We start from the raw sequence: 10,418 nt of genomic DNA, 5'->3' as shown, positions 1-10,418 counted from the left end.
TTATCCAGCTTCCAGTTGTAAATGCACAACAGCTGCAATCTAAGAGTTTCATGTATCCCAAATCTAGTGGGCATCAACATATATGTATAATTTATCTGGATGCTGTGAAGGTGAATTGCTGAGAAAACGTGCAGCTCTGTATGCCAGATTTACAACTCATCCGTGCAAATTTCATTTATTCAGTTTTACATTCTTTTATTTTGTACAACCCATCTGTTTCCCTCTATCTCTCTTCGCCTCCGCCCGTACAGCCAGTCTTACATGCATTTCTTTCTCGCAGAGTAAAAGACACTTGCATCATGAGCTGCTATAACTCACCAGTCAGCCGGGACAGTTTGCTGGGCAGAGCAGACTGTGGCTCAAGCCTGCCAGATGGAGGTGAGATTATCCTCCATTAGATAACATAATGGTACGATGGCCCTCATTCCTCGGAGACAAGCAACAGTGAACTCGTGAGCTATACCTTAAACAGCTTGTCGGCGAGGGCGCAGCTTCTTTTTAAGAAGTAGAGGTGAGAGGAGCAGTAGAAACGTTATTGCATGTTAATTGGATATATATTATTCCATCATGGCTAAAATTAATACAACTTTCTTTCCGGGACTTCAAATTAAAAACAAACATTTCCCCCCCATTAATCATATATGATCATTTTAGGTATAATAAGAGTGATGATGTTATTTTGTGCACTAGGGACTGTTTGGGATTAATCAGGGCCAAAGTACAGTATGTGTGTTCAAGATACTTAAGGCACTTAAGTATCCTGAATCCTAAAACGTGATCACCAAATGGCATGTTTCACTATGTTATGTAAAATGAGATTATTTTACAAACGGATCAAAACAAATGTGTAGACAAACGACCTTTATTACAGTCTGTGTAGTGAGCTGGGTAGGATAGACTGAAGCCCCTCATACAGCTGATCTGATCCAGGGTAAGCCATACACCTCCTGATTATGACTATAAGGAAGTTTTTTAAAAAAAATGTGTGATGTAGTTATTCCTCAAGGGGAGATGTCAGCAGACTGGAGCCAATGAGCACAGGAATAACAACATTCAATCAGCCAAGAGGACCAACTGTAACTCAACACTGTCACCTGGAGGCGCTTGCGTGTAAATGTTTCAGGAGGCGATGAAAAACAGGAAGTCACGCTTCTTTTGTCGTTTTCAACAGCCATCTGGCTCCAATCAAGATGTCCATCACCTGCTGTAAATACTCCATGAACCTCCCGAACAGTCGACTTGTATTAGGGAAGGTTAACTTTTATGGCTTCGAGCTTCTATTGCTGCGTCCAGAGTCTTGTGAACACAGTGAATTCATTGGCTCGCCACCTGATCTCAACGGATGGGTATGCACCATCAACTCGGTTGAATCCAGCTATGTCGAACGTAAATAATCCAAGTTTCAGTTGTAATATTGTCAAAACATTGTAGATAGGAAGTCCTGCAGCTGTCAAAGCCTGGCTCACAACAGCACATTCTCATCCAATGATAAAGTGCTAAAATAGGCCAACAGGTGCAGACACGCGGAATCAAAGTTTTTCATTGACAGTGACAAATATTTGCTAATCCTATTTATTGCATTTTTGTTCACAGATGTAGCATTGCACTTCTCTTCACATACAGACAGTGATGTAGGGATTTCTGTAAATGATGCTTAGGCCAAGTCAGTGAACCTGAAAAAGTGCAGTATAATTTTGAATGAATCATTAATGTGAATGAAAACCACTGGGTGTTCCAACTTTAAGTGTTGCTAAAAGGGTTCTCTGCACATAACCAGGAAGGCATTTCCTGCTCTTTTTATTTGCATCCGAGTGCAACCAGTAGATTTACATGAACGCAACTGTTGTCTGAAAAAACAGTTTGCTGCTTGCACACATATCCTGTTAGCTTAGGAAAAAAAAACAAAAAACAGGGACTTGATTAAGGGTAAACATGACATTTTGGGATGAATTCTTTCTCTAGGCCCAAGAGGGAGAATGTGAGATACCCGCAACTAAATTCTGATGCAAGGCATCAAAACCCAAACTGCACTGGCTGAAACCAAATGCTTCATACACGAAGGGTGCGTAAATGTCAACATCTTGCTCACTTCATTTAAACCCACAACATCTTCAGCTGTTTCAGAGATCTGAGAAGATGCAAAATTGCAGAATAATTTTGTGGCACCGGTATGTTTGTGCATGAAATAACTAATAAAGCAATTCATGACACATACAAGCAATGTTCTGTTTAGAGAGGAACCCCAAAAAAATACCCATGAACGTGCGACACTGAACCCTTTTATACGTTGAAAACTTAATTGACACAAAATGTGTTGATTTGACCTACTTTTTAAAGCTACGCACTAATCAGATCGTACATATGGAAGATATATAAACACTTGGTGGTATGGGAGAGCGGCCTGTGAGAGCAGGCTCCGGCCGTTAGGTTTGTTTGAAATGCAAAGTATCCGCCTTGATGTTGAGTTTGTTGGAAAACGAAAAAGCACTTTAATTTTTGAATTATTCATACCTCCTAAGTGGGTTATCGTCCATTTAAGAAGCCCCTCTGAGTATATGTTTTGTGTACGTCAGGGCACAGAAAACCCAGAAGGGAGAAGAAAAAAAGAGAACGGCATGTTCTAACTCTGGAATTATATGTTTTTTTTTCGTTAACAATGTTTACCATATGAGTTATTGCACATTTTGACTTTTTGTGCAATACTTTTATACACATTTGTACTTATTGTGCAATACTTTTGTATACACTTACTAATTTTATTTTTTATTCCATATGTATATTTAATATTCTTCTGTTTATTTTTTTGTAATTTTCATTCTGTTTTATTACTGTTCCACAGTTAATTTATATTACTTGATCTTTATCTTTATTTACTATGAGCAAGTTTGCTGTAATTGGTAATTTCCACATTTTTGGGTTGTACCTCCTCCACACACCATCTCTTGGAGTTGTGGTTTCTCTCCTGCCTAACACAACTAACCTTGAGGGCAAGTAGTTTCACAGGTCCTCATGACAAAATTGCATCAATAATCTGGTCTGCAATATTGATAAGATTTTATTGTGGGTTTTGCCACTGGTGTTGCGGCCAAAAGGGCAACACATTGAGCAAACAGAAATGACATTCAGTGGTGCTGTATCATAATAACGCCACAAGGGAAGAATCCGACCATCTAGTCAGTATTTTTTAAGGGAGCCTGTGATCGTGTACCTCTAGCAGCATGTGCAAGGGTGTAAAGACGATGATGTTTCACTGTAAAAGCCTGCTGCACTTGGCAATAACTACTGCCTAGTTGATGGAAACAGGAACAATAATAAACGAAGCCTGCAATGAATTGCTCAGCTGAAAAATTGGAATTCACCCAATAACTAAAACCAACCCACCATAAACACATTAGAGATAGAAAGCCTTTGAGTACTTAACTGTGGATTTAAGATCTGAAAATGTTCTTCGGGGAGAAGGAGGAGTGATGTGTGGATAATGTTGCTCTCACCTGACCAAACTTTAATACTAGACCCTAAAGTCCACAGGGAAATGTCTGCATTCACTTTTCAATTACAAATCTCATTTCTAACCCTGAAGATCTTCCAGACCTAAGAAGCAGGAACAATGAATATTTCCTGTGATCTACCAACCAGCTGTGACCAAATCCTCCCAGATTGTGTAAAAAAAAAACCAACAACCTATCAATATGGATTATACACCGACTTCTCCCAGTGCACGTCTGCCTTTCTTCTAACACACAGCTAAAAGTCTGTCTCAGTGCCACTTTAAAAGAGGTTATACCACTTCTTACAGCTATCAGTCATCTTACAGTATCTGCTTGGTGAACGCTTTTGATATCACAAGACAGATCAATTTCAAAGACAACTTTAATGTGCATGAGAAGACATGGTCAACAGAGGAAACATCAAAGCATACACAGAGTGAGTCAACTCTCAAATCAAGATTCGAAAAATGCAAAAGGATGCAAACTATAGCAACACCCTCTATATGTGTGTGTACCGAGAAATATACAGTATGTCTCTGAGTTCAAATTCTCAATGGTTAATTAAATTTGTTTGGTTTTGTGCAAACTGTTTTCTTCTTGAAGGGTATCAAAAGTCAAATTAATCTAAACAGAACATCATGAAATAATACACAAGAAGATATAGCAGGGCTGCTGATTTTACAGCAAAGATCAGATCACAGCGGTGACACGCAAATGATGAGATTACTGACTCGCTCAGTCCTGGAGTGAAGAAGATACAGAAGAGGAGATTCCACATTTCCCTCCACATTTTCTGGGTGGCGGAATTCAATTAGCTATGAAACGTATTGCACAGAAGGAAAGTGGGCGTTTCCCTTAGTGTTGCCGGTTTAGAATCTGTTGGAGTTTGCCGGTCGAGGCTCACATTATAACACCTTTTGAAGAAATCACGTCGTTTCGACTGGCTTCAAATCAGTCTGGAGGGTTCGCTGAGGGTTTGTTTATCAGTCCTTAGGAAGTGAGATCCTTCTCACGTCCGTGTCCAAATTAAATTGTCTCCTTGGGTTCCCGGTGTGCAAACTATTAACTAAAATTGCTAGCATCCTTGAGCCATCATGTCCTTAAAAATCATAGGACTGTACTAGGCCGTTCAAGGCTCAACATTGTCCCCAGGAGTTATTAAAGTTTATTTGATGGTCTTCTCCTTTCAGGTGTATGAGGGGAACAAAGTGGAGAGAAGACAAGTAAGACGATACACTCCAGCCTGCAGATGGTCAAGTCGGAATGTCGTGAGAGCTGGATGCTTGAAAAAGAAATAGGCAAAATATTTTGGTGCCGTTTAAGGTAGCAATTTCTTTTTTTCAAACTGTGACGAAGATTTTTTAGAAGACAGAAATGAGTGCAAAGACCCCATATAAGAGACCGCATGGGTAAGCAACCAACAGCTGCTGCCCATCCATGGCCAACGCCGAGATGAAGATCTTTGAGGCTGAAAGACTGCACCAGCCAATGATTGCTGTCGTTAGTATAATTCCCACCATTCCCCTAAAAAGGACAAGAAGGAAGCAGGAAGTTACCTCTCACTGTTTTCACAGCGAGCTGCAGTAAAACAGTTCTATTAAATGTCAAACTATATCAACCCTTAAACAACTTCATATTACACTTAAACTGAAATTATTGAGCGACCAATGATCATTTTTAAGATGTGAGGAATGTAAACTACTACACAGTGTCTAATGGAAGACAAAAGTAGCACCTATGGACAAAGAAAAGCCTTTGCTTGTTGTTATCTTGCAAGTTATATCAACATTCATTCGCGGACCGGTTTTCATGTGTACTCACTGTAAAGAGAGGAGGACTGCAAAGCTGGAGAGGAGGATCATAGGGAGGAGGCAGTATCCAAGCACGCTGGCCACACAGCCGAAGGAGACACCCGTCATACTCATCAGGTTGAGCAGGCAGTACATGCCGAGGCAGCCAATTGCACTGATACCGTACACATAGCCAAACTGGATCTTACCTGACTGTTATCAGAGAGGGGAAAACAAATAATTTATCCACACAATCAAATATAGATATGCACAGAAACCACTTTTTGTAAATGCAAACATGTGCTTATATTTAGATACAAAGTACTGATACGAGGACTTAACATTACTATTATAGTTCCAACAATGAATTTAAAACACATTTAATTTTCATTGGACATTCCTCTCTTTCATAATCTGTTGATGACATTGTAACACGCAACTTTATGTTTTCCTTATACAAACAGATCACAGTATGAATTTAAATACAAATACAGACATAAGTGCATCTCTAATTTGCACCACAAGTTGTTGCAGGAAGATCAGTAATGTTTTACTAATATAACATAACATAAGAATAATAACATAAGATGTATTATTCACCAACGTTAACCGAATGATTTACCAGGAGAAGCGTCGCTCCAAAGGCCAAACAGAAGACCATGGGCCCAGCCAGGTCTGTCTCATTCATGATGCTGCCGTCGGCTACTTTCATTGGATGGAGCACCGTCAGAGTCTTCTGCCAGATGTGGTCAAAGTTGATTCCTAATTCTAAAACAGTGAAAACATACATAGGAAACATTGGATACTGGAACTATGATTAAACATAGTTTGTGGCAAAATAAGACACAAATAGTTGTTTAGGATCTTTCAAACAGATAGACGGAATAAGAATAGTTAGGTTAAGAGTTATAGACTGAAGTAACTGGTTTACAGTAACAAACAAATAAACGTCTCTCTTCCGTGAATGCTCAGAGGTTTTACTCAGCACTTTGCGTGAGGATGTAGACAGAAAGGACTCTTGTGTGACAGAGTGCAATTTCTTTTCAGAATAACCTTGATGCGTGTCTTCACCTTTCTAGGTCAAACTCATTTTAGTCTGAAGAGTTTTAATTAGATTTCAGCGACAGTCAATGTTTTCCTGGACTAAAGCTGACATTGAGACACAGCCGTGTGGTGCCACCCATGACTACAAGCCCAGGGATGGAAACAATGAGGGAAATGGAGACTGAAATGGAGGAAAGTATTCTCAGCTTTATCAAACGGATTTAGTCTCTTGTTTGAAAAAAATAAAAAAAAATAATAATCTGACAGAGTGTGAGAAACAGGAAGTGCAAGTATCGGTCATGGAACCCTGGACGGTTCCATCCAAAGATTAAGGCCAGCCTAATAATTGCTCGATGTTGCTCAGTATCAGCATGTATGCCAACAAAAAGTGGTTCATGTGTGTACCTTGAGAGAAAATACTGCCCATTTTGCAGTCACTTTGACACGTAGCCAGCCTTTGATCAGTCAGTCATTTCTATTCTATCAAAACTATCTTACTTGGCAAGTGACTGCAACTGTCGAATGGAACTTTAATTTCACGCCTTAAGAGAAGATCTTAGGTCCATGTCCACGAAGTGATAATACAGACCAATTTCAACAGCATGACTATCTTCACACAAAATTACCAGAGTCTAACAACGGTATTCAATTTGGAGTTTTGAGAAGCCATGATGAGCTCTGACTGAAATGTTTTATCACGTATGACACTTGCAATAACAATCAGATAACAGGTTAATGACTAACAACTAATATTAGCATAATTAACGATATACACATAGTGAAAAGTCCTAAGTGCATTGTTGATTGATAAATGTGCTGTACTAGACACTTATATTTAAAAATTCTTGCACTCCTGAACAAGAAGAGCCAAATAGAAGACTACAGGTTGTGGTTTGCCTACCTTCTAGCAGCGGCGGCTCGTCATCAAAGCTGCTACTATACATGGATTGTGAGGGGGATGGGGTGTAGGTCTGTGTGGGCTGGAAGATTTGTCCCGTGTAGGGTTGCTGGGGCTGCATCATCCCTGGAAGAGAGTATCCCATGGGCTGGGAGTAGTCGTACTGACCATCATATTGCCTAAGAAACACAAAATAATAATAAAGCTCAATACTTCAATTATATTTATTTTGAATAGCCCAAAATCACAAATTTGAATCAGAGGTTTTTACAATTTGTAAGCATACGACATCCTGTCCCGGCCCTCACATCAGCACAGGACCCCTCCTCCCCAAAAAAGTGCAATAGATGTCATGTGTACAGAATGAACAACATAACAAAACAAATAGTTATCTTTGACTGAAAGAATTTTAAATGGCTTTAAACACTGCTTACAGCCACTTAAAATTGCAGGTTTGGTTTCCACTGGTGTATTTATACAGTAATAATTACACTTGCCCATCACCTTAATCACAATCACAAATGTGCTTAAAAGATGTCAAATAAAGTATTGAGTCAGGAAAAGAAGTGTTAGGTAGGCAAGTCTTTAGGAGCTGAAACGGCACATAAAAGATCGAGCATCAATTCAGTGCTTTCGGCTTTCTTACTTGTTGGGGGGGGTTTCAGTGTTCGTGTAGCCTTGGTTTTGGTCATCTACACTGTAGCTGGACTGGTAAAAGTCTGTGTTGAAATTGTCAAACCCCGACATCGCTCACTCTGTTGGAAACACAGAGACAGCAACACAATATATCAATTAGGTTGGTTATGGTGTTTTCCAGTGAGGTGGTTCTTTGAAAAAATAATGTTATTACTAATATTATTAATAATGTTATTACATACGTATGAATTATCCATTTGTTGTTAACTCATGACAACATCACACACAAACAAGAAATATACTTTTAAATGTGCAACAGAGTTCTTCTACGTGACGCACGTTTCCCAAAACAGCCTTGAGAGACAAGTGTGTTTTTTAATAGCATTATATTAAATCATTAATGTAATAATTATTACATTAAAGTGGGAGGGAGACGTGCTCCGTCCAGTTTAAACACGTATGCTAAACAACAAGCAACGTTTCAAACTCGAGTGGACTCTATTCCTTAAAAGAGACTCTAGAAAGTTTAACTAATCCAGTATGTTTTGTCCAGAGACTACACGAGAAGGTTTCGACACTGTCACTGTTATGACAAACTAAACAAAGTGGCATTGATCTCTTTTATCAACATCTGTCAACAGACGCATTCGGCTGAAAGTTTCCATTTAATGTGGTCGCTTGATAAACTGAAAGAATGATCTTATTATTATCTTGAATTGGAACAACTCATCTAACGTTAAGCAGTGTACGTGATACAAAAATAACTGGTGTCCTGTAATTTAACCTACGTTAGTAGCATTAACGGTAACGTTATATCTGCAACCGTAAATATATCCGTCAGCTAAGGTAGCTAGCTCAGCTAACCAGACTCTTAACAAAGATACCATTAGATGCCATTAGTCTATTGTGTGTCAAATATTCGGATCAACTATCATATTGCCAGACAGTAACAACCACCTCCAAGGATAACTCAGCAAATCGTATAAAGACATACAAAACAAGCTCGTAATCGTTGGGTGGCTAACCCTCCGTTACCTGCTGCTCGCTGATTGACTGATGCTAGTTAGATGTAACAGTTGTGGAGACCTGACGAGATGCATAGCTCACGCATTGTGTCTGCAGTAGTAACTTACATATTCCAATGATCTCTTCTTACACAGTTTATATCCTTAAAGCATCGCAAATGGCTACACTTACCCGTGATGTTTGACAAATATACCCAGAGCACTGCCAACTTGGTTGCGGTTGCTACGTGTCAGGATAGAGGTAAATCTTCCGGTATGGTACGGAGCAGACCGGAAGCCGCGAGGGACATTGGCAAATTGCCCTTTCGATGAAAATGTGGCACCATCTTCAGGCGACAAGTGGTTTTACATTATTATCCCAAAAAGCATGAATTTACAAACGGTCTCTGAACATATAATACATACATACAGTTTTCTGGTTGAAATAATGCAGTGCTGCACAACCAGCGGAGCTTGTAGTAGAGCACAACAACACTTAAAAACACTTCAATCACTTTGTTCACTTTAATTACTTCAAAAGGGTGCAATACAAATACATTTAAATACAATGTTATTATTATTTCTGCAGAAACGCCCCTATTTAAAACATATTGAGTTATTCTTATCAAAACATTCACTGAAAAACAAGTTGAATTCACAAAGGGATACGGTGAGACATCTCAAACTATTTCTTGTTTTTCCCACCACAGGTATGAGACCCTACTGAGTCCAAGGCTATAGTTTGAGAAACTAGGTAATAAATGAAAACTAATGGTAATAAATAGAGACAGGTGGTAGAAGATGATTTAACAGGGCAAGTGCAGGGCCTCTGGCAAGAACAAAGGCAGTCTCATTCATCAGGATGCGGAAGAGCAGATCAATCACTCTGCCAGAGCAAGAGAACTGCACCGCTTGTACTGCAGATGGATCCTCTGTGATGATGACAGATAATCTAAAATAATAGGCCGATGACCTCTGGTCAGAGAAAATAAGCATTGGAGGGAATAAGAGAGGCAGACAGCATCTCAGATGGTTTGAATGGAATCATTGAAGAAGAAAACGAAACACATTTCCCCTCTAATACTCTTTAATCAAAATAAAAGATAAGTAGTCAAAAGGAACAACAACATTAGAAAACTATCGCATTCATATACCAATATTCTTTGTTACATGAGTAAAAACTACTTTCCTGGCATCCTACACATGGCTTATTAGAACTAAATTATTTCCGCCTCAGTGCTGAAACAAAAACACCTCTGGCAACCGTTACAATTAAATGCTTGACTTTTAAGCATAGATTAACGGGATTAACTGGTGCAGTGCGGAACGGAAGTAAATACGACAAACTCGTCTCTGCTCCCCGCCTTACAGAATTATTTACAGAATGAAAAATGGGAATAATAATGCAGTGAAAAAAGGCATGGAAGAAAACTTTGTTATTATTCAGAGGAGACATATTGAGCCTCTTCCGTCTTTGACAGAGAAACTCTGATTGAGTTATGAGTCTCAGGGCCACAATACATAGAGAAGCCTTTTGGTCTGTGCTGCACAAAGCAGT

General features: G+C 39.2%; 1 protein-coding gene across 1 annotated transcript; it reads right to left on the bottom strand.

Moving 5' to 3' along the window:
- Nucleotides 1–3,852: 3,852 nt before the first annotated feature.
- yipf5 (Yip1 domain family, member 5) lies at nucleotides 3,853–9,187 on the bottom strand. Its single transcript, XM_068599672.1, has 6 exons — nucleotides 9,054–9,187; nucleotides 7,867–7,975; nucleotides 7,224–7,399; nucleotides 5,901–6,046; nucleotides 5,310–5,491; nucleotides 3,853–5,012 (listed from the first exon to the last, which is right to left on the bottom strand). Exons 2-6 carry the CDS (start codon nucleotides 7,965–7,967, stop codon nucleotides 4,850–4,852), a joined length of 768 nt encoding a protein of 255 aa, XP_068455773.1. The 5' UTR covers nucleotides 7,968–7,975; nucleotides 9,054–9,187; the 3' UTR covers nucleotides 3,853–4,849.
- Nucleotides 9,188–10,418: the final 1,231 nt, after the last annotated feature.

Source organism: Clinocottus analis, unplaced genomic scaffold, assembly GCF_023055335.1.
Source record: "Clinocottus analis isolate CAN_PGR_092001 unplaced genomic scaffold, fCliAna1.0.p SCAF_5, whole genome shotgun sequence".
Classification (NCBI taxonomy): domain Eukaryota; kingdom Metazoa; phylum Chordata; class Actinopteri; order Perciformes; family Cottidae; genus Clinocottus; species Clinocottus analis.
The sequence above is the reverse complement of the archived record's forward strand: the minus strand, read 5'-3'. Positions and strand labels throughout refer to the sequence as shown.

Excerpts from the sequence above, each read along its gene's own strand:
- yipf5 (XM_068599672.1), bottom strand. The coding sequence starts at position 7,967 with ATGTCGGGGTTTGACAATTTCAACACAGACTTTTACCAGTCCAGCTAC. Across the intron at positions 7,400-7,866 it reads ACTGAAACCCCCCCCAACAA|GCAATATGATGGTCAGTACG; the intron begins GTAAGAAAGCCG and ends TGTGTTTCTTAG. Across the intron at positions 6,047-7,223 it reads CGAGCCGCCGCTGCTAGAAG|AATTAGGAATCAACTTTGAC; the intron begins GTAGGCAAACCA and ends TCACTGTTTTAG.